At 55.5% G+C, this 24,055-nt stretch overlaps 1 protein-coding gene across 2 annotated transcripts; it reads right to left on the bottom strand.

The window, feature by feature from the left end:
• Positions 1–386: 386 nt before the first annotated feature.
• Positions 387–17,217, bottom strand: WDR61 (WD repeat domain 61). Of its 2 annotated transcripts, none has more exons than XM_046008332.1 (11): positions 17,169–17,217; positions 14,530–14,579; positions 13,775–13,802; positions 12,100–12,205; positions 11,552–11,724; positions 5,961–6,109; positions 5,716–5,809; positions 4,793–4,886; positions 3,306–3,398; positions 2,515–2,593; positions 387–627 (listed from the first exon to the last, which is right to left on the bottom strand). In XM_046008332.1, the coding sequence occupies exons 2-11, from the start codon at positions 14,539–14,541 to the stop codon at positions 538–540; spliced, it is 918 nt and encodes a 305-aa protein (XP_045864288.1). In that variant the 5' UTR covers positions 14,542–14,579; positions 17,169–17,217; the 3' UTR covers positions 387–537. The 2 variants fall into 2 exon arrangements, with proteins under 2 accessions (XP_045864288.1, XP_045864287.1); XM_046008331.1 differs by having other exon boundaries at positions 17,101–17,189.
• Positions 17,218–24,055: the final 6,838 nt, after the last annotated feature.

The raw sequence follows: 24,055 nt of genomic DNA, 5'->3' as shown, positions 1-24,055 counted from the left end.
GGCCCTGCTGAAGGGGCACCGGCCTCTGGGGTGCCGGCGGCGGGGGCTGGAGCCCGGGGACACCATGGAGGCAGCAGGGCCCACCACAGCCACAACCCTCTGTGCGGCCATCAGGTGCACAGTGTGGCAGGAGACGTCTTCAGGCTACCAAGTAATGCCCAGACAGGCAGGACTCCAGAACATCCTCAGCGGGGCAAACCCCCCGTTCCCTTTAGGACCCCACTCCGAGACCGGCAGTGTGTGGGGCTCAACCCTCTGGAGAGCAAGCCGGGGCTTCTCGGCCGAGAGGGCGGTGGGCACTGGGTCCCACGGTCTCTGGGGCAGACACCCCTCCCGCTCTCCCACCCACACCAGGCAGCTGAAAATGCGCGTTCACGAACACGGTGTTTGTGTCAGGAACACTTTATGTTCGAGCTGAACAGCATTTCTAATAGAACGTGAACAGGCTGATCTCTGTCTACAAAATTGAAGTTTCTGCTCCAGTAAAGGCTAGAAAGGGAAGGAATGTCGTGATGTACACACCGGTCTGAGAGGCGTTTATACAGGGCAATCGTAGACATGGATTTCCTGATCATCGCCCACGGACACAATTTTTGAGCCATTTCCGTTGTATTTTACTCCCCAGACCTGTAAATCAAAAATAAAAGTTCTAATGCCTGTATCCTTTTTAAAAAAAAATTAAAAAAAAATTTTTATTTATTTGACAGAAATCACAAGCAAGCAGAGAGGCAGGCAGAGAAGGGGGGGAAGCAGGCTCTCTGCTGGGCAGAGAACCCGACGCAGGGGCTCAATCCCAGGACCCTGGGATCATGACCTGAGCCGAAGGCAGAGGCTTAACCCACTGCGCCACTCAGGCGCCCCTCGAATGCCTTTATTCTTTACGAACAAACACCCTTGTGTACTCACTCTACTGAATTGAGACAGACAGACGGGGCTGTTCTGGTGCAGAGCCGGCGGGAATGGGGCCTTTCCCCCAACCCGGTACCTTGCGTTGCTACTGTTTATCACTCCCTCACCTCCCACACTCCATAAACTTTCAGAGTTTCAGATTCTGGGGAGTCGTGACCTCATGCCATGGAGCGGGCATCTGCAAGGACCAGCATGGGCTCTCATTCACGTCTCCAGAAAGAAGGCGGCCCATAACTACCCCGGGGCGTCCCCTCAGTCCTGTGCCCTGCCCCCAGCTGGGGATGCTCTCTAAGGCCCTCGGAGCCGAGCCAGCAACCAGCACGGGGCACTGGTTTGACAACAGTGATGTGGCTGGAGCTGGACCGGGTCAGCCTGTCACTCTGACCCCAAGTGGGGGTTCCAGCCCTGAGTCCAGTGTTGTCCCTGGGTGGGCCAATGACCTCCCTTCTACTCCAACAGCCCTTTTGAGATGACCGCACACTCTGAGCCTCCCGTGCAGGGAAACAAGCCCGCAGGGAGGCTTTACCCTCATGGTGAAATATCAAGACGAACCCCCCAACTTCATCAGCAATGATTTTGGATCAGACGTGAGCGCGTAGGAACAGCAACGTCAGCGTTAAGCTACGTTCCAAAGAGCCCATCAGGGTGCCCGTCTGGCTCAGTCGGCAGAACGTGTGACTCTTGATCTTGGGGTTGTGAGTTCAAGCCCGTTACTTTAAAAAAAAAAAGACAAAATGAAAAATAAAAACCCCAGGATCTTCATTAAAAATATTAAAAGCCAACTTTTTACTGCTATAGGGATTTTCTTCCGTAAAGTGACCAGTTTCCTAAGACTTGCTACTTGGGACCAGCAACACGGGCCTCACTTGGAGCTGCTTAGAAATGTAGGAGCCCAGGCGCCATGCGCACTCCTGCCTCTCCCTGGAGCCCTAGTTCCTTTCACATGCACGCTGGCGAAGACAAAAAGGTTGCGGGAGCCCAGAGCCCCTTCCTCCTCATTTAAAGACTGAAGCAAAAGTTACCAATATTGCTTAAAGCGAAACAACCTATAAGAATTTATGGCTTTGGGTATGTTATAAAAAAGAAAACATCACACCACTTCTGTAGACACCTCTAAAAATAACAAGTTCTGTGTGTTTGAGCAACGGGCACTTTAAAAAAAAATTATTTGAGAGAGAGGGCACGCGCATGAGCAGAGGGAGAGGGACAAACAGATCCCCCGCTGAGCAGGGAGCCCGATGCAGGACTCCATCCCAGGATGCTGGGATCATGACCTAAGCCGAAGGCAAACTCCTCACCGACTGAGCCACCAGGCACCCCAGAGCAACGGGCACTTCTGAGGAAGGCCCTTCCCGAGCCAGCCATGGCAGGCGGCACCAGGAAGAGTGCTCCTGGCATGCTCCAGGCACCAGCACCAGACGGCCATGCGGCTAGCCATGTGTGTTCTGGCCCCCGAAAGGACATCACACCTCACGGCTCTCCAGGCCAACGGCGCGGACAGTGCACGCAGGCCGCTGGCTGTCGGACCACCCACGCAGGAGAGCTGGGAACGGGGATGGGTGTCGGCAGCGGCACTCAGACACGCGAACGTGAACTCTGCCGTACCTGATCCTGGTGGTCGAAGAAGGTGTGCACACACGTTCGCGTTCCAACGTCCCAAACTTTCACACTTTTGTCCGATGAACTATGTGCAGAAGGGAACATTAGTATCAAAACAGCTTGTATTCTGGTTTTAAGCTGGAAGGAATCTGACCAGAAACTCCACCCTCCTTCGCTCACCTACACTCTGCCCACCTGTGTGCCCCTGGCCAGCAGGGCCCCAGGGAGCGCTGGGTGCTGGCCTCTCTGGTGGCTTCTCCTCCGCACGGAGCGGCCACGTCCCTCAAGTTCTCATCTGCCCAGTCTTCATCCCTGGGTTCCCATCAGGAGTCTCAGACACGTGTGCCTGTTTCCAGGTCGGTGGGGGCGGGGCTGGGAAAGCCCTCACTGAAGGCTACTTCTAAAGGAAGAGGCTTCTGTAGCTGTGCGATGCTAGAAGCTGGCCGTCCTTGGCCTGAGCGACACGGGCTCCAGAGGCACGACTTCTGCACACAGAGGTATGCAGTGTATGTGACTACTGGACCGCAGAGATCCCTAAAGTCCCTACATGTGGAAGCCTAGATTTATAAGGAAACACTCAAAGTTGAACTGTTCCAAAGAATCCATCTCTGTTCTGGAGAAGAGAATTAACTACCTGCATAACTTAAAAAAAAACCCCAACCACCGACAAAACCAACGCAGAAAACAAAGTCTACCTGAATGACAAAGGGTCAGACCATCTTCAAATCTTAAGGCAATACATAAAAGATGACCTTCACCTTCTTAGCATGTAAGAAGCTGCTGAGAATCACACGTACCTGGAAACGAAGTGCGTGTCATCGGGACAAAAGGCAACGTTCAGCACCCACGACGCGTGGCCGCTCAGCGTGCCGGCCAGATTGGCGTGTTGTCTGCAACGGGAGAGCGTCAGACAACATGGAGAGGACATTAGTCTTACCGGAACATTAGCACAGAATGTGTGAGCAGCCCCACGGCAGAGAGTAGGGCGCAAGGCAAGACAACTGCCGAGACGGGGAAAGCGAAGCAGCAGGGCAAGCCCGCCACACTGCCGGCTCCCTCTCCCGGCAGGGCCAGTGCTCCTGTCCCTGGAGCCGTCCGCACTCACTCCTTAGAACATATGGGGCTCAGAGAGGCCATTTCTAATCGAATCGAGAACAAGGCAGGTCTAACGACAAAAGGCATTTTTACTTCCATGTAAGTGCAAGCCCGATAGCGGGGACAGGAGGACAACCCTGTGGCCCTACTGAGGTGCAGGCCCTCGGGCAGCACAGAGCTCACTACAGGGGTCAGAGGGGAGGTGGCCTCAGAGGAACCCGCCTCAGGCTGGGCTCGTCCTCTGAACTTCGGGGACGCTCGTCCCCCTTGGTCGGGAGGCCGGAACTATAGTCATGATGGTCTTGTGCGCAAAGTCGGGCACTGAAGCGTCGGCCACAGCGGCCTGGGGCTCTGGGACCCAAGAGCCGGCACAGTTGGGCAGGGGCACCCCTCCCGAGCCCCAGCACCCAGCCAGCTCTTGCTCGCTGCCCTGCTGACCACCTCCTGTCCTCTGTGTCCCTGCTCCCCGCGCAGACCCCAGGAAAGCCCTCACAGGCCCACAGGAGGGTGTGACGTGGACAGTCAGGGCTGGCGCAATCCCGGTGCCCACTCCCCGTGGGGGCGCGGACAAGCGGGCCGTGTGTACCCAGGATACCACATTCGGGAGGACTGAACCGGAAGCATGCCTGGTACTGAGTCGAATGATCAAGGACACAGTCAATCACCTTCCAGGGGAGGTCTGAGCAGGGAAGCCAGGAGGAAGGGCCTCACACAGGCTCACAACCAAAGATGGCTACGACCTGAAGAGAATGACCCCTTGCTCCTCCACCTGCGGCCAAAACCACCCACAGAGCGCCTCCTCCATCTAGACCTGCAGCAGGGTGGTGCGTGAACTGCCAGCCGCCTGGGCAGGGCAGAGGACAGTCTGCGGGAGGGCCACGTTTTTGCCATCACCCTGGGCCAGCGACCACGTGTGGTTCCACCTCCTCATCCGCACACGGCTGACTGCCCCAAGGGAACTCAAAATCCATGAGGCCTACAAGAGATGGAGTGGCTGAAAACAGGCAGGAAGTACTGATCCCAGCGGGCAGCCCGTGACATTCCAAGTTCAAGGACAGGGATGCGGAAGGGGGAGCAATGCCTGGACCCTGCACACAAGTCCCTGCCAGACCCAGGACTGCTCCAAGCAGTGGGAGACAGGAAGGGCACTGGTCCTGGGTGAGAAGCCCGAGTCTGCGTGGTAACTTACACGTCATAGATCTTGATGTAGCCGTCATCTGAAGCAGTGACCAGGAGCTGGGAGTCCGGGGAGAAGGTCAAGGAGCGGATGGGCATAGCGTGGCCTGAAATTCACAGAGCCCTTGTTAATCTGGCAAATCGCGGGCTCCCCACTGACAGTGTCCTTAGTAATGACCACAGTCACTGAGCTGACTGCCCAGGTGCCTCTGTCCTCGGCGCAGGGAATGACTGCATGGACCCCTCCTCCCAGTGTCCTAGAAATATCCTCACAACCTGGGCCCCTCCTCCAGGAGCCATTTCTCCTCGGTTTCCTTCCCTCACGAGCTGGACCTTAGCACACACGGCTTGGGAAAAGCTCCTCTGCTACAGACGCGGACAAACAAGGAAACACACACTCTGATCTGCACGGTGCACAACAGGATGCTGTTTCCCACCAAGTCCTGTGCTGTCGGGTAAGCGCTGAACTGAGGAGGCAAGGTATTCACTGGGTCAGAATTCATACCAGCAGGAGAGCGCAGAGTGGGAGACACTCTCTTACCCATGCCCCGAGGCCGGGCCGTGGCCCCTGGGGTGGGCCTGGCTGTCATCCACCTTGGACTTCTTGACAAAAAGTCATTTCCTAATCACAGAGTTCTGTAGCACCCAACAGGACAGAGAGGAAGCACTCCTCCTCGTCTCCTCTGGCTACGCCACATTAACACATGGAAAGATAAGTTCCTTCACAGGAACTGGCCCTTCGCACTGTCCCAGGACCACCTGCCCAGGTTGTCACAAGACGACAAAACTCAGGCTTGGAGGCATTTCAGATTTCTGACTGAGATCACTGGTTTGCAGATCTAAAGCTCATTTGTCACTTAGCAGCATTTTACTAAAAGGCTGACTCGTCCTTTGTGACCTGAGAGCCCAGTCTGCACAAAATGAAACGAGCCATACCTTCCAGCGTGTGCAAGAGCTTTCCAGTTGCAATATCAAAAATGTTGATGATCCCATCTATGGCTCCACTGGCCAGGTACTTCCCATCCGGGCTCTGTGCAGAGAACACGTGGAGGACACCTGAGACCCCGTGCGGTCACGCCTCCCCCCCCCACCCCCAGCACAAGGCAGCTGCCTGCTCAGAGCACCGCCCACTGACAGCACACACGGCAGTCAGGAGAGGAAAGACCACTGTGTTTCCTTACATATGCAATGCTAAGAATGAATTTTCCTCTTGTGTCCAAAGAATATTCCTTTTTCCCACTTTCCACACCAAAAATGTTCACTTTCCCCACATGAGTTCCTGTGGCCAGATACTGGGAATCAGGAGAAAAGGCCAAAGTCCAGGCATCCACTAAACAGAAAAGAAAGGGAAAAAAATGCAGTGAGAAAAGGTGCGACCTTAAAGACTAAGTTTTATCAAAAGATGATTTTTTAAAAATTAGAAACAACGTCCTGACTCAAAAACCTATGTGTAAAGATGCTAATCCTTTACCAATTTAGTTTAAGGACTTATTTAAGGACATATTTTTAAATTTTCAATAAAAATATGACAATACCAAGTGTTAACAAGGATATGGAAAAACCCAAATCCTCACATATGGGTGGGAACATAAAACAGTGCAGCCGCTCCGAAAAATGGGTAAACAGTTTTCCTCTCTTTTAAAACTTTTAAACACCTGGCACTCAGCAGGACACACGCCCTCACCCCCCCATGGCCTCCCTGGGGACAAGCAGTGTGTTCTCTGGAGCTGAGAAACTTGTTTCTTGGTTTGCCTGTTTTCCCCCTTTGCTTGTTTGCTTTGTTTCTTAAATTCCACACATCGTGAGACCATGTGAAAACTGACTCCGACTGACTTAGTTCACGCAGCATCGTGTTCTCCAGCTCCACCCATGCTGTTGTAATGTAAGTGTTCATCCTTTCTGATGGCTGAGTTAATACTCCATTGTATATACACACGCCACACCTCTTTATCCATTTGTCTGTCCACGGACGTCTGGGCTCTTTCCAGCTTGGCTGTTGTGGACATCGCTGCTGTAAACACTGGGGTGCGCGTATCCCTTCGAATTACTATTTTTGTATCCTTTGGGGTAAATACCCAGTAATGCGATTGCTGGGTCCTAGGGTAGTTCTATTTTCAACTTTTTGAGGAACCTCCATGCTGTTTTCCAGAGTGGTTGCACCAGCTTGCATTCCCACCAACAGTGTAGGAGGGTTCCCTTCTCCGCATCCTCGCCAGCATCTGTCATTTCCTGACTTGTTAATTTTAGCCATTCTGACTGGTGTGAGGTGATATCTCATTGTGGTTTTGATTTGTATTTCCCTGATGCTGAGTGACGTGGGGCACTTTTTCATGCGTCTGTTGGCCATCTGGATGTCTTCTTTGCAGAAATGTCTGTTCATGTCTTCTGTCCATTTCTTGATTGGATTGTTTGTTCTTTGGGTGTTGAGTTTGCTAAGTTCTTTATAGATTTTGGACACTAGCCCTTTATCTGATATGTCGTTTGCAAATATCTTCTCCCATTCTCTCAGTTGTCTTTTGGTTTTATTGACTGTTTCCTTTGCTGTGCAAAAGCTTTTGATCTTGATGAAGTCCCAATAGTTCATTTTTGCCCTTGCTTCCCTTGCCTTTGGCGATGTTCCTAGGAAGAAGTTGCTGCGGCTGAGGTCGAAGAGGTTGCTGCCTGCGTTCTCCTCAAGGATTTTGATGGATTCCTTTCTCACATTGAGGTCCTTCATCCATTTGGAGTCTGTTTTCGTGTGTGGTGTAAGGAAGTGGTCCAATTTCATTTTTCTGCATGTGGCTGTCCAATTTTCCCAGCACCATTTGTTGAAGAGGCTGTCTTTTTTCCATTGGACATTCTTTCCCGCTTTGTCGAAGATTTGTTGACCATAGAGTTGAGGGTCTATTTCTGGGCTCTCTGATCTGTTCCATTGATCTGTGTCTGTTCTGTGCCAGTACCGTGCTGTCTTGATGATGACAGCTTTGTCATAGAGCTGCAAGTCTGGAACTGTGATGCTAACACCTTTGGTTTTCTTTTTCAACATTTCTTCGGTGATTTCTGGTTCCACACAAATTTTAGGATGATTTGTTCCAGCTCTGTGAGGAACGCTGATGGTATTTTGATAGGGATTGCACTGAATGTGTAGATTGCTCTGGGCAGGATAGACACTTTAACAATTTTGTTCTTCCAATCCACGCGCATGGAACGTTTTTCCATTTCTTTGTGCCTTCCTCAGTTTCTTTCATCAGCGTTTTATAGTTTCCACAGTGCAGAGCCTCTACCTGTTCGGTTAGGTTGCTGCAGAGGTATCTTACTGGTTAGGGTGCGACTGTAAATGGGATTGTTGTCTTAACAGTCCGACAGTTCCTTAAGTGAAAACAAACTTAAGAAACACCTTGCAAGTCCATCCCTGGGTGGATACCCAGCAAAAATGAAAGTGCGCGTCCACGCAGACTTGTGCACAGGCGTTCACAGCATGCGGCGTCTACACAGTAGGAACCACGTGGTTAGTAGCAGAAACTTGCTAGGGACAAGGAGAAAGAACGCGCGTGTGCAAGGGGTGGGTGGCAGAAGCACACAGGCAGGAGGAAGCGCTCACAGCGGCAGTGTGGACAGAAAGGACGTACACAATCCCGCCGGCACTACCTACGCGGATGGAGAGCAGATCGGGGGCTGCCTGAGCCGAGGGCAGAGCGCGGCCACACTTTCCTCGGACAAGGGGGCTTCCTGAGGCCAGCAACTACGGTGGTGCCCACACTACCCGCGACCGACCAAAACTCACTGCGCACGTCAAACGGGCACACCTCACAGAGCACAGAAGCGAGAGCTCACCTCGCTGGGGCTGGAAATAGATGGAGACGTACTACCCAGACGCTCGCCCAGTGAACTCTAATATGACCAAGTATGGACCACAGATTAACAGGGACTGGAAAGAGGCACTACTGTTTTTGGAAAAACCGCCTGTTTCTCAGACCCACGGCAAAACCCGCTCCACTCATGTCATCTGGATCGGGCCGAGCAGCTCTGCAACCTCCCGGTGCTGCTTGGCCCGGTGGAGGGGTCTTCAGACTCCTGCGCCGCCAGGGCAAGCCATGTGCTCTAGAGTTCTATCTGGGAACACGCCACTGTTTCCTGGGCTGCTCAGAACCTCTTCGGAGGCCAATTCCAAAGAACTCTGGGGGCCTCTGGGATCAGGGTCCAGAGGCCACGGAGTCATCCGGTTGCCCACTGCCTGCCTGTCCCGTAAGCCATAAGCACTCTTGTAGGGGAACATGCCCCAAGTCTTGCCACCCTGCCCCGACAGGACAGTGCTTGCCAGATCAAAGGGGAAACAGAGAAAGGCTCCCGTCGGAGACACCATCCTCATTCCTGGGAAGGGCTTGCAGAGGACAGGCCTCTCCCAGCCTGTGGGACTGGAGAGAGGCCGCTGCCACCGACACGCGGCAGACAGGAGGTCCCAGCACGTCCCAGCACAGGCGGGTCAGCACCGTCTCCCAAGGTGTCTTCAACAACAGTCTCTTGCAAATTCCAACACATGTATTCAAAGGAGTAATAAATAATTTTAGCTCTATCACTTTTCTCATGAAATGTGTGTTTTAAAAGGGAGACTGACTTCAAGAATGCTCAATTAACTGAGAAGATCTGAAAAAGCTTTTATGACCAATCTCTCAAACAGCTGCTTTTTAACCTCTCCTTACTAATGGCTAACATTTTCTCTAACACGATTGTGCTTCTTATTCCTACGACGACTGTTTACGGGAATAATGGTTATTAGAAAAGCTGCTTTGAATTCCTTGCAGTTTAATAAAATAACATTCCTAAATTATTCTGCTATTTCCCCACTAGCTGGTTTACAATGGAGAACTTTTTGCGTCACACCCCCTGATGCTCGGAATTCAGGGCGTTTTTGTCCCACACCCTAAGACTCCTGCTACTTGCACGACGGAAACTTGATGCAGTCCCCAAGGGGCACCTCACCGCCGGGTCAGCTCTCCGCTCGTGGGCGTGCTGCCCGTCTGGCAGTGTGGACGCCCTTCCCGAGTGCCGGGGGGCTTGGCTGCTGTGCCCACGAGGCCCTCCCCTGCATCTCCACGGCCTTCCACTGCGTCCTCGCTTTCTTCTTCGGGATCGGGGGTGCTCGCTTTCCCTTCTCCCTGTTGCTCGTGGTGACCCACATCCCCCGTGCACTCTGACGATGCCGGTGTCTGCGCTCAGGACCCGAGCAGTGCGACCTTCGGGAGGCTCAGCCGCTCTTCCGCTGTCACCAGCAGCGCCTGCTCTCGCTACCCCAGTCCCTGCTCTGAAATGACCAGATTCTTGTCCAAAGAGAAAGGACATCCGACCCCTTGTTGACTCTCTACCTGTTCCTTTCCACAAGCACTTGCCAACACGGAACCGATACCGGATGTTGAAGGCACTGTGTCGGGGACAGCAAGCGGGTGCAGACCGGTCCTCTTCGCTGGAAGCACTCCAGTGCTCCTCTCAGCTGCAGCGTGTCCAGGGCCGCAGAGCCCCGCAGTGACCTCGGCGACACGGGTCTGGGGAAGGCTTAGGTGCCCAAGGTAAAAAGGCAGCAGGAGATCTGCCTTTTCCTCCTCTCCCCGGCTCTGTGTCTTTGTCGACTCTGGGGGCCGGTCTGGGGTCCCAAGTCCTCGGAGAGTGATGTCAGCAGGCGGGGATACAGGTGAAGTCAATCGTCTGGGGACTCAGTGTCTGGGTAGCTTTTTCCAGACTTATCCCACCCCACACGCCTTGAAAACAGTGCCTCCATGGATGCAAAACAGGGCCTAGGCATGCATATTCTTTACAAACCTCCAGCAGTAAGACTCATAGACGGGAAGCACTGCTTCCAAGGGGCAACACTGTTTCCTGACGGCCTCGCTATGCTCGCTTCGGCAGCCCATATACTAAAATTGACGGCCTCGCTTCCCTGTGAGCCACGGGGCTATTACCCTTTCCGATGTCGTGGCTACGGAGCCTCACCGGTGGGAGGCCAAGCCACCGGGGGCTCCGATCAGGGCCACGTTGAGGAGACCCCTCAGTGCCTTCTGTGTCACCCATCCGCGCAGGGGCACCAGAGAGGCAGGCGGCTCTCCAGGGCTCGTTGCCCATCCCAGCAGGACAGCCTCTGGCAGAGAACGCGATGCAGCCATTCGCAGGGGGATCAAAGACTCCCAGGAAGCCTGAGACGTCGTGTGGCTCGTGCCACATTAACGCAGCCCACCGAAATCATTAACTCCTATTACCCCAGACATGCGCCCAGGCTCAGAGACAAGATTCTGCTGTCCTGCAGCAGGTGAAAAAAGGCTACTCTACAAGTGTCCTAGCTATCAAACGCTGGGAATCAGGCCCTGTGACCATGATGAGCAGAGAGGACCACGATACGGTTCTAGAAGGACACTGCACCTTACATTCGAGACGTCTATCAATCCCTGCACGTAACAAATCAGAATATGGCAAACCACAGTTCTGGGCCATCTGAATTCAGGTCCACAAGCCCAAACTGGCAATTCTAAAATTGAAAGCCTCCGAAAACCGTTGAGTTTTTCAACAGGTTTAGCACCAGAAGTTACCTGGCAGTGAAACCTGACCCTCACAGACATACAAAGCCCCCGCTTAGCCACTGAGACCTGCTGCTTGGAAGATGGCCGCCACACTGCCGAAGGCGGTACCTAACACACGGTCCACGCACCACGGTACCCCCGCAAGCATACACTCCTGACCTGTCGAACTTCTATCTCTAGAGGTCTGGAAAGGGACAGTGAGAGTTTACCTTCCCCAAGAATCTTACCAGGTCCTGCATCTATAGACTTTATCTGTTTGCCGTTCTCCAAGTCCCAGAGGCGGATATGAGCATCGAGTGAACTGGATGCGGCAATGGGCAGCGTGTGGCTGATGTCCACGGACACCACGCCCAGCTGGTGTCCCTCCAGACTCCACTGCAGGTCCAGCCTCTCGTCAGACCTTCGGTGGGGGACAGAGAGATGGGTTTCTTCACATGCAACGCGCTGCACCAGCATCTGAAATTCTGGGCCCCCGTGACCCTCCCCTGCTCCCATCACCCGCATCTGTGAAATGCAGAATCAGAACCCACGAGCACAGAACACCGAAGTCAGCCAGGTTTTAACTGTGGGACTTTCTTTCTTTCTCTTAAACTATAGGCCTTTATACTGCATAGAGGAAAACAAAAGAGACAATACTGGCTGCCTTGGTAGACCACCGTACTGGTACTGCTTCCTTACCTGGAGTACACGTAACACTTTCCTGATTGCAGCTCGGGAGTCCAGAAGAAAAACCCTAAACCCCAGTCTTCGAGGCTGTTGGGGAGAGGGTGCTCACCATTTCCAGACCTTCACCAGGTCATCCAGGGATCCCGTGACCACTGTCTCAGAGTTTTCTTTCTTGTTTGTCCCCCAGGCGACTGACCAAATGGCATCATCATGGGCTAGAACGGAAAGCACCTCCCGTAAAAACCTTCACGCAATGTCTACACTTCATGGGCTCCAATGAAGCTGAAATGCCGCTCCAACAGCTCCAAGTTCACACCGCTGGTAAGCCGCCCACCTGGCTTACTGTCTGGCCCAGTGCTTTCCCTCCTGCTTTTCTCTCAACCGCAGAGGCAGGCGCACGCGCGCACACACACACACTTGCCCCAGATCTCAGGTGTCCCAGGGAGGGAGGGAGTTTCGGAATAATCCGAGTCTTTCCCACTTTAGCAGGCTGCCTGTGTGCCTCAGTCTGGAATGCCATCACCTGGTTAAAACTAGGCAAACCAGCAGGATCTCCCCTGCCTCCCTTCCCCAACAAAGACCTAAATTTGCTAAGACTCATCTCTTAGGGATGCTTAGCAACCAGCAGGCAGTTCAAAAGCAAGTAGCACAGGTCTGAAAATAAATACCTCCACACTTGATCTGTCTTTTGTTACAAATGTCTACTACGCTTGATGAGTCCGTTACTACATTTTTTAAATAAATATCATCTCAATTAATCACAACAACCCTACAAAGTAGGTACTGTTAACATCCTCATTTTACAGACAAGGCATCAGAGGCTTAGAGAAGCCAAGTAACTCACCTAAAGTCAAAAGCTAAAGAGCAGAACTGGGGTTCAAAGCCAAGCTCTTTATGAACTAAAGTCCACCGTAAATGCGAAGGCCTCACCGTGGGGTCTGCAGACCTGGCGCAGGTCCACACACGTGGCAAGTGCACGCGGAGGCTCTATTCACGCTGCATAGCGACAGTCGAGGACCAGCTTTCCAAGCTGTGACTACTGGGCACTGAGCAGTTGTGACTCACACGCAGCACCATGGCTTCAAGGACGATGCCCACCTGAGCCACGTCTGCCAGCATGCCACGGGGATGGCATGAGCTGCTGGCCAGGAAGCCGACTGGCATGCCCGACTAGCCAGTTACCCATCTGAGCTAACCTGGAAGAAAGCTTCTGGCTTAACCTTCAGACTACCTAAATGGCGGCTGCTCAGACTGCAAGGGCTTTTAGGCGGTGTTCCCACTGACTCCCCCAGGCTCTGCCCAGCTCTTCCAGGTGTGAGGAAATGAGGCTCACGTGACGCCCTGTGCCCCTGGCAAGCTGCACCCCGAGACGGGACAGCCCCCAGCCCTCCCCACACTGCCGCGTCCCCTACTTTCAGTAAGGTCATGGTCGCTGCGGGAGCCCCTGCCCTTGTCTGAGCGGGGGAGCTGTTGTGAAGACCCCAGGCAAGCGCTGAGGCTCTAATGTTTCCCTCCTCCACCCTGGTAGCTGGGAAGCTCGAGCGGCATCTTTCTCAGGCGGGAAAGCTCCCCTCTGCCCGGAGTGTCTCTCATGTGACTCTTGCTTTTTCTTTCCAGTTAGTTGTTTGGGGCTTCTGCTGCCGTTTGCTTGTAAGTATCCGTTTTCAGCCGCGTCTGCTGACTCTTCTGCAAAGTGAGTCACTTGGGGACAGCCTGTCAGGTCAGCACGCCCGAAACACCACGATGAGAGTTCTCACAGGTGAATCTGCCGGCAGGCCGCTTACCTTGCTCTTGCTTGAAGAGAATACTGTACTAAAAAAGAGCAGACGCTTCATCAAGCCCGTGGTCAGATTCGGAGGTGTCCCCTCCCCTCCCTAAAACACCCCCAGTGCGTTAGCGACTCCCCCGTCCTCACCCTGCCCGCCCTGCAAGCTCCCTGATTCCTTCTCACCCAGCACCAGAAGAAAATCAGCTCTCACAGAAACTGCTCTCTCTCCCCCTCATCCTGAGGGGACAGATGAATTCTGTGCGTTCCCTGGCTGGATCACAGGAGGCTCTGCATCCAGCTTCGAGCCCAAGTTTTGTAGTCGTATAAAACGAACAGCCTGCCTAATCTGTTCCCATTGTCCCTAATCTTACTGCAAAGATCTCTCCCCTTCTGATTTTTGTTTTCTTGTTTTTGAATATAAGCTTTTTTTTTTTTTTTTAAATGAAGTAAGCTCTATGCCTAATGTGGGGCTTGAACTCACGCCTTGAAATCAAGAGTCATGCACTCTAGTGACCGAGGCAGCCAGGCACCCCTGAGAACAAATTCTTTTCCTCAATCCCTCTGTCAACCTGGAGAAGACTTAGATAGCCTCCTCCTGTGCATGCTGCGCAGTGCCTAACCCTCTGGAGAATAGGTACCCAAGGTCCCCCAGCACTCCCGAGCAGAGCAAGAATGAGATGATAGTCTCCTGAGGACACACCCAGACCTCGTACTGGCCTCCAACCTGCCAGGAAGACCAGCTGCTGTTCTGTGCCTCACCACAGGCCTTACCTGGTTAGTCATTTCCTTAACTGCGGACGAAGGCTACAGGCCAGACGGTTCTGTGGAAACATCAGGACTTCAGTGAGCGGAGTCATCAGGACGCAGAGGGAGACAGGAGGTCCCCTTATCCAGAAAACAAGGCAACCCTCTGCCGGAGCAGCCCTACAGGGCAGCAAGGTCTCCATTCTCTCATGGAGCCCAGGGACTCAACCTACACCTACCCCATGCCACGTGCTCCTTTCCCCAAATCTGACCATCGGGACGCACCAGTCTGCACCCCTCGCTGCTCTTCAAAGAGACAAAAGCACAGGTCCTTTGAACTGCAGATATCATCTAGTCAAAACTCAAGAAGCAAGCGTGGGAGCAAAGTGGTTATAGTCTCTGAAGGGATCTCGGCCAAATGTGCCCACGAGAGCCAACAGGCATGTCAATGAGACACACATCTCCCAGGGTCTTCAAGGACTGGGCTCAGCTAAACACAAACTTCCTTTAAGAGCAGACGTATTTGGGCGCCTGAGTGGCTCAGCGGGTTAAAGCCTTCAGCTCAGGTCATGATCCCAGGGTCCTGGGATCGAGCCCCGCATCAGGCTCTCTGCTCAGCGGGGAGCCTGCTTCCCCCGACCCTCTACCTGGCTCTCTGCCTCCTTGTGATCTCCGTCTGTCAAATAAATAAAATCTTAAAAAAAAAAAAAAAGAACAGACGTATCTTCTCAGGCTGTAAGGGTTCTTCGTATTTCGTGTGTGTGCCCTAGACCCTCCAGCAGCCTTGTCAAGCCTGTAAACCCCTTCTCAGGATCTCGTAAATGCACAGGACTAGAAAGGGAACCAATGCTTGTTACTCGAGGCTCTCTTTGTTGGTGAAATCACCAGGAACACCAAACTAGCGCATACGGACCCCACTGCTCCAGGGGAAATACTGGGGCAGGGTCCTGACCAACACAGCACTTCTAAGCCGAACCGAAGCTTACTGCTCACACGCACTCCCCGCAGGCCCCTCACAGGAGGTGCACTGAGAACACAAACTTCCGCACCGCGTTTGGGGGCTATTTTAACGGTGATGCTGCAAACAAAAAGCGCAAAAATGCAAAACTCATGACACTAAATAGAGCGGAAAAAGGACGCTTGTTTACATGAGAGCGGTGACACAAGAAGGCAGAGCGTCCCCTTGTTCCGCTGCAGCTGACAATGTGTCAGGGGACCCAAGTTTTCGGCACCGTGCACAGATCCGTGCGAGACCACGGAAGCGCTGCCCGTGTTGATTTGGGGCCACAGCTACATCTTAGCGTGTAGGCAAACCTGCGAATACAGAGCCTGAGACTAAGAAAGACCAACCGCACACCTAAGTAAGACGCCACCAAAACATGAGTTAACCTTGAGAAGCTGCGTTTTGATACCTACAGAACAGGCCCGGCAGCAAGCCTCAGCGCTACCCTGCTTTCAGCGTGGTGCCGCGCTCACGCCGTTTCCTGAGACGCGGGCATAGCTGTGACTTCAGTACCGGGTCTGCTGCCTGCACGGTGACTGGAGGAAATGCCGAATTTCCGCTGGAGATTAGAGAACCTAAAAGTGCAGTTCTTCTTCTCACCCGCGTTCAGGCCCCCCCATTCCACCCAGGCAGAGAAGAGACCACACAACGAAGGCATCCAGGTTCAGGTGACTTGCTTTAAATCTGCAAACCCCAAAAGCCCACCACGAAGATTTTCCAAGGATAACGGGGAAAACAACTTCCGAATAACTCGTCTGTGAAGACCTCGATCCAGGTGGTAGGGTTGGCTCATCTGCGACCCAAGAACAGGGCAGGGGGGGCAGGGAGGAGCTCGCGCCAGGCTCGCCGCCCTGGTTCCAGTCGGGTCGTACTTAGCAGCAGAGGGAGCCCGCGGAGAGCAGGAAGGCCGGCAGCAAGCGGGCTCCTCAAGCCGCGGCTTGGGTCCACGCGAGCTCGCGCACCAGCTCTCGGAACCGCCCCCCCCGCAGGCGCCCCGCGAGCGCCTCCACCCTCCGCACCACCGCACAGCTCAAGGCGGCCTCCCGGGATCGCTGTGACGGCGCACGGTGCACACACGCCAGAGCACAGGTGACCAGGCGACGTTACCCTCCGTGACGAGTGATCTCAGAGCTGAAGGGCCCCCGAGCCCTCCTCCTCCACGCCCTCTGTACGGAAGTCTCCCCCGCTTTCCCCCGCCGAAGTCATTGCTCGCTCCTCGCGGCTTCCGAAGAGCCCCCCACGCGCCCCACTACCCAGGCGGGTCAGGAACCCCCAGGACGGCCAGTCAAGAGAACCCGGCCCGCGCCTGCCCCTGTCGGGCGACGGGAAGCTCGCTACCGAGGAAGGCAGCGCGGCCGACCACCGGACACTTCCACTTACGGTCAGAGGCCTCTCCCACGGAGACGCCGGCCCCCGCCCCGCCGCTGCCCAGGGCCTCCTCAGGCCAGACGCGACCCCTCCTCCTCCTCTCGGGCCCCGCGCCCCCAAAAGGACGCCGGGGCGAGGGGACGCCCAGGAGCCCCCGCCCGGCCCGCGGCCCGGAGCATCCCTGAGCACACCGGCTTGGAGGCCGCCTCCGGCGCACCCTCGCTCACCCGCCCTCCGGCCGGTCCGCCGGGGCCCCACAGACCGCCATCCCCAACGTCCACGCGCGTCAACTCACCGCCGCCCTGCCGGCCGCACGGTCGCCGCACTTGTGACGCGCGGCTCGCAGCGACGGCGTCGCGCAGCGATGAGCTACGGCGGAGGGGCGGGGCATCTCGCAGCCCCGGCCCCGCCCCGGGGCGCAGGCGCGCGCCGCAGCGCCCCCTACCGTCGCGGCGCCACGCGGCCCCGAGCGCCGCCGCGGGTGTCCCGGCCGCACCTGCAGGCTCTGGGCTTCTGCTCCCTTGGGTGCGTCCTCCCCGGGCTGACCCTGAACGGCCAGCTCGGTCTGCAGGTCGCCGTCTCTCCTGACTGACACTGGCTACAGCCGAGAAGACGCCCAGTCCTCTCCCGCTGGGCGTGAGGCTTCAGGGCTCCCGTGGGCAGGTCTCCGGCCCTTTCGGGACGGCTTATCCACCCGCGATGTAAAGCTCACCCCTGGGGGCCCGTGGAGGAGCAGCGTGCTCCGAAGCTGGCCGGACACACGCAAGTCTCCCAGGACCCTTTGTGTGGCCCTCGGTAATTCCCCGGGGACTCCCGGCCTGCCGAAACCTCACCCAGCCCCGGGGGTCCCCCGCAGGTCACTGGTGCAGGAAGTTTGGGTTGACCTGAGCAGGCTTCAAGACGTCCTTAACTGCCCAAGTTCTTATGTGGTGCCTCCCAAAACTCAAGCTGCCCGTTTAACCATTCTGGCTATATTTGACCACAGGACATTTGCTCCCAAGGCCAAGAAAGAATGTACAAATTATACCTTCAAACTAGGGGCCGTTCCGGGACATCGACCTACATGCTGAGTGGACCGTGTTCAGGCTCAAACCACAGAAAACGGAACTCGCAGCCCTGAAGGAACTGAGGTTCCTAACGAGCAGAAAGGCCTTTACGTGGGTCCGCAGAGCACTGGCTGTTAGCAGAGAAATTGTGAGTAATCTGCTGCCTTTCTGTACCGCCCGTCCCTCAGTTTTGCCCCTTTGTGTTTGCTGGCAAAATTTGTGGGTTTCTCTGGGTTTTGAAAATAGACTGATTTGACCAACTGAATGATGTGACCACTCCCAAACCAGGATAACTGGGCCAACTTTACTTTGACTTTTAGCTTTTGAATATGAAGAAGCATTTTCGAAGACTCTCACTTTAAGAATGATAAAACTGTGGCTATCAAAAGTGCCTCCAGGGCGCCTGGGTGGCTCAGTGGGTTGAGCCTCTGCGTTCGGCTCAGGTCATGATCTCAGGGTCCTGGCATTGAGCCCCGCATCGGGCTCTCTGCTCAGCAGGGAACCTGCTTCCTCCTCTCTCTCTGCCTGCCTCTCTGCCGAGTTGTGATTTCTCTCTGTCAAATAAATAAAATATTTTAAAAAAATCTTTAAAAAAAAAGTGCCCCCAGCTGTATAAGTAAGGTGAACTTTAATTTGTATGATTCGGGCCTATGTGGGTATTTTTTCTTTTTCTGCACATTAACTGTAAATCCCCCACCTATAGATTATTCTAAAAGCACACTGATCACTTTTTTCGCATCTCATCAAGTCCGAGAATCCTGTCTCAATATAATGTCTAGAAGTGCATAAAATGAAATGCATGGGTTTACAAAAGAAACCACTTATATCAAAAACATTATCAAAGTATCTGTGGAGCGGTGATAAATGGGGTGCTCTCTCCGTGCCGCACGTCTAAGCACGTCTGTAACTTCACCTGGTAGTGATGAGCATAAACAGGACTTCAGGCGATTGGCAACAGCTGTGCTATGATAGGAACCTCTGGCGGTTTGTATTGGCAACAAAGTGACGGGTTTTGCTAATACTTCTGCAGTTTCTTGCTTGCATTCGTAATGACAGGAAGTATTAAATTCTGATTAGAAGATAAGGAAAATAAAGATGTACTTATCATCCCCCAGTAAGAACTGTTCTCACGGATCCCCTGAGTGCCCACTGCAGAGCGGATCTGAAGAGACCTGCCGGTGTAACTGGCATTTAAATGTTTGCAATGAGTTGTGGTATGGCAGGTCAGGAGGGAAAGAATGGAAACAAGTGAAAATCCAAGCTAATTGTGAAATAACTAGCTCCCGTGCAAATCCTTCGGAGGCCAAGGTTGAGCGGCAGGTCCTAGCACAGGTGGGACAGAGCTGTTCCCAGAGAGGGGCCAGCTGCCTTTCTAAGCAGGCTGGCCCCAGGGGGAGGCTGTAGCAGGCACCGTCTCCCGCACCTTCCCTGCAACAGCTCTCCTCGCCACTCAGAGTCACACGTCTGAGCATTCCAGAAGGGAAGGAGTCTTCCAGATCTATCCCACATCATTTTCCTCTCCACAACCCCATTATTAGGTCATCTGGCCTCTGGTTGCACACCTCCAAAGACAGGGAGCTCAGCACCGCATCAGGAGGAACAGCAGCCTTCGCTCCCGTTCCAGGAAGCCTTAGCTGACTTCCAAGAAAACACAGGGATCCGTGGGTGTGGCGTGGGGCACAGGGGAAGGTCCTACTTTCTGCTCAGAACAGGCAGAGGGCAGGGGAACTCCATGAGCTGCGTATCTGTCCTGTGTGGGGCTCTCCGTGGCCCTCCCCAGAACCCCGTCTGGCAGACCTAATGTCAGGAACCTCACCCACTTTCCCATGTTCTTTCCCGCGTTCTTCCCAGGAGCCCCTGGCACCAGGCTGATCTCACCCTGCCCCCACACCCCTCCCCAAGCTGCAGGATCTCACTGGTGCCCCTCCCTCTCGGGCCTCCACCCTTCCCTCCGCCCCAAGACTCCCACTCTTGGAGGGACCTGCACATCCTTCTGTGTTCCCTGCCCCCACGGACAGGCTCCCGGCCCTTCCGGTTTTGGGCTGGGCACCCAGGGCTCGATGCGGGCTCTAGTCCAGGGCTCCTGGGCCCAGTCTAGGCTGTTGCATGCCGCAGCTAACCTAGGCCTTGTTTCCTCATCCCGAAAATGGGGGTAATGTGACGATAGTACCTTCCTTTTAGGGCTGATAGGAGGAAATCAATGTTGTTTCCCTGGAAAGTCCGAAACACACAACCTACCGTTGGGGAAGGCCGCAAAAGCCCAGGGTCTCCTTCCTTCACTGTTCCCTGAACACCTAAGGGCACGTGCCTCTGAAGCCGACGGCCAGGACGACTCCTAGGCTTCACCCAGAAATGACCTGCTCTGAGCACTTTTTCACAAGAAAACTTCTAGAAAGTGATCGGGATTCTCTCCTTCAAAGCTGTGACTCCACATACCTCTCACTAGAATTTCTTACCGTACACCTCGACAAGTCTACACTGTTTATTAACTATGTGTATGTATGGGGCGCCTGGGTGGCTCAGTGGGTTAAAGCCTCTGCCTTCCGCTCAGGTCATGATTTCAGGATCCTGGGATCGAGCCCCACGTCGGGCTCTCTGCTCAGCAGGGACCCTGCTTCCTCCTTTCTCTCTGCCTGCCTTTCTGCCTACTTGTGATCTCTGTCAAGTAAATAAATTAAAAAATAATAATAATAATAATTCCCTCCTTAAAAAAAAACTATGTGTATGTACTATTCTGCTAATACGCATATTCTAAGACAAATACAAAAATAGCATTAAAAAAGGACGAAATAAAAGTAAGTATAATCTGAAGGTCTAATATTTTCTTCCTGTACCCCAGTGCACGGTTTGCTCACCATTGAGGCATACAAATCCCACATTGGAGACCCCAAAGTCTCCACATTTTTGTTTTCACTTTAAACCCTCGGAGAGCTACGGTGGCCGGAGAAGCTCATGTGTGCAGAGTGCCCGTGATGTTCAACCCTCAGCCTTACTCCATAGGGTTTGTCCCCTCTCGGGACTGACGGGAAGGATCCGGACCCTGAGGGAAGCAGTGACTTCTCCAGGGTCATTCGGCCAGCAGGTGCACTGTGGGGTAAATCTAGGCTGCTGGGGGATGGCCCTGTCCTGCTCCCCCCCAGTCGCACGGTGTCGGAGAGGGGAAGGTGGGAAGCAGGAGATCCCAGGAAGGAAAAGCGTGGCCAGGCTAGGACAGGAGTGCTGTGGGGCCAACGGTGGGGTCCTGTGGCTCCTTATCCAGTGGGTCTGGGGAGGCTGAACCAGGAGGCCCCCTGCAGCCCATCTGGGCAGGTCCCGGGCTGGGGAACAGGGGCCCAGGCAGCCGAGCCAGCGGCCCGCGTCTTTCCTACTGCTGACCAGAGGGCGGCAGTCACCGCTTTCTCTCAGCCGCTCCGCAGGCTCCCGTCCTCCTCAGCTCCTGCAGACCCCAGAGGTAGGGACTGCTGACCGCTGAGTCATTAGGAGATCCCAGGCAAGGGCCTCTCAGGCCTCAGTCCTTTCACCTAGCAAACGGGGCTCAAAACACCTGCACCCTAACTGCTGTTTCAATGCGGTTCTGGCACCACCGGGGAACTTGCTCAAAATGACAGATTCTCGGGCTCCGCCCCTTGATTGTAATTGGGGCTATGGGCGCGCTGTGGGTGAGACGTGAGACGGAGAAGGAGAAGGTGAACCAGCACCAGCGAGGGCAGGAGCGCCCACCAAGCCAGGAGCGCAGAGGGATTGCCCACTGTGAGCTCCACAGGTGCTAGCCGGGACACCCCCAAGGGAGCTGGGGCAGCAACGGTAGAGCCCCTGCCCTCCCCTGACACCTGACCAAAGGGCGGTGGCCTCTAGTGTGGCTTGGGCCGCACTCTCCCGCACCTAACACTGATTGGGGGTGGGGGGTCGGCCAGGGTCTCGTTGGATTTGATTCCCAGCTGCTGGCAAGGGCATGGCTGTCCCCTCCCGCCACCAGCGTCCACTGGCCTGGTCTGTATGGACCCTGCTGGAGGACTCCCGTAGGGAGCTCTCAGTGACTCTTGTGAGGCCTCTGGACCCTCCTCCCCAGGGGTCAGCCTTCCAGCCAGAGACGCCCCCTGACTCCCCGAACTTCAGAAGCCGGGCCATTCTCTGACCCCATGTTGTGGAAACGTCAGGGAATGCAGAGCCCCTCCGGAAGCTATGGAGGCGTCGGGCCTGGAGCCCCTGGTTCCCTTGCAGGCTGCCTCTTGGCCCCAGAGGGCTGGAGTGCCCCCTCCACTGGCCTGCAGGGCCTACACCCCTTGAAGACGGACAGGACGCAGGAGTGGGCTCCCCGCGCTGCAGACTGAGTCATGGGTCTGGGGAGACACAGTGCCCCTGGGGGGCCGGCCCTGTTCTGCAGAAGTATAGAAAGTTCTCCCATAGCCGGCCTGCACTATGACCTTCTGGACGTCGTTGCCACTTACCCAGGGTCTATGAAACAGCCACGGAAGAAATCCTCCATGGGAGGGTGAGAACCAGGGCGCCCCTGTGCTGTGCCTGCCGGGGGTGGGGGAGGAGGCTGGGCCCAAAGGGGCAGAACTGGGCGGGGAGGCAGTGAGCCAGCGGCACAGGGTGGGGGGCCTGGGGAGCGGGCGGAGGGGTCCACCCGGATGACCTGAGGCTCAGAGGAGGAGAGGTTCCCCTCCCTGTGCTGGGAAGGTTCAACAGCAGGCTCTCAAGGGAAAAAGCCCAACCTGGGTGACAGCACTCACTGATTTCCGAGGTGTTGACACGGCTCCTGGGGGCAGCTTGACGTCGCAGCCGCACTTCAGCATGACACGCGGGACCTAGTGCAGTTGGTGGGTGGCTGGTGTGCTCCAGCATCCCCAGTGGGCCCGGCACGTTCTGGGACCGTCGGCCTCAGTCCACAGCATGCCCGGGGTGAGCCCCCTGCAGTGTCCCTCCTGGAGGCTTCCTGGAAGAGGTGTCCTCTGGAGCGTGCAGAAGGTGTCAGCAGGTGGCGGGGAAGGGACCCTGAAAGCAGGGCCTCTCGTTCATAGAGTTGGGGGAGTCGGAGGATTGAGAGCAGGTGAGGACAGATCCGCGAACCTGCCCCCCGGCAAGCAGAACCCTCCGAGGCAGGCCCCCTTCCCAGCGATCAGGGCACAGCAGACGGTGGTCCCACCCCTCTGGCCTCTGGGCTCTCCCTGCACCCAGGCCTGGCTCCCTGACCACTGCCTGCAAGTCCGCTCGTGTCACTGTGTGCCTGGGGGGCCACGTAGGAGCCCTGAGGCCCGCCACCATTACCTACTCCTTTTGCCCCTTCCCGGCAGGTCCTGCACATAGGTCTAGATGTGGCCAGTGGTGAACCAAGCAGGGCGCCTGTCCCCAGTGCTCGGAGAGTCTGTGACGTCCAGGCTGACAGTGGGCTGCGGCTGATGGTGACTGTTGTGGGCAGGGACAGGAGAGGGCTTCAGGGAGGCCTGTAGGCGGGGGTCTGGGCAGCTGCCGCTGGGGAAGCACACTGCCCCTTGGCACCGTGCACTCTGCAGGGCCTGGGCCTGGTGGCGGGTGGGCCTGCTCACTCCAGAGCCCCCCAACCTGCCATCCTGGCCAGAACCCGGCCTCAGGACGTCTGTCCCCACTCGTTCCCTGCGCCCCCCCAACCCCGTGCCTGAGCCAGAGCCGGGCCCAGAGGAAACCTGAGGCAGGACGTGCACTTTGTGTCCGGTGGGTCCTAACCGGGCTCAGCCCCTTCTGCAAACCATCCCTGTTCTCAACCGCAAGAGGGACGCGGCTCCCTGGGTGTTATCAAGATGAAAGGAATAAGGTGCGTGGGCCACAGTGTGCCCTGTGCGCGGCCCCGGAAGCCTCCGGGAGTGGAACGGCTGGTGGGATCACCGGCTCTTGTCTCCAGCTTTCATTTTGCTGAGAGGGAAACCAAGGTCGAAAGAGAGGACAGGCGGACAGAGACAGAGGCGGGTTTGCACCTGCCCCTGCCCCGTGTGCAGCCTGCTGGCCGCCCCCATGCAGGTCCTGGGGCCTTTGGGCAGTGGCCAGCTCTGACCAGCTCCCCACGGTCCACAGTCACTCTGTCCCTGCCTCCATGGCCATGCCAAGGGAGGGTTCCGGGCCCTGGGCTGGCTGGCTGGGGGGCACGGCATCTCTGTCC

The sequence above is a fragment of the Meles meles genome, chromosome 6, assembly GCF_922984935.1.
Source record: "Meles meles chromosome 6, mMelMel3.1 paternal haplotype, whole genome shotgun sequence".
Lineage (NCBI taxonomy): Eukaryota > Metazoa > Chordata > Mammalia > Carnivora > Mustelidae > Meles > Meles meles.
Note: the sequence above shows the minus strand (reverse complement) of the source record. Positions and strands in the feature narration are given on the sequence as shown.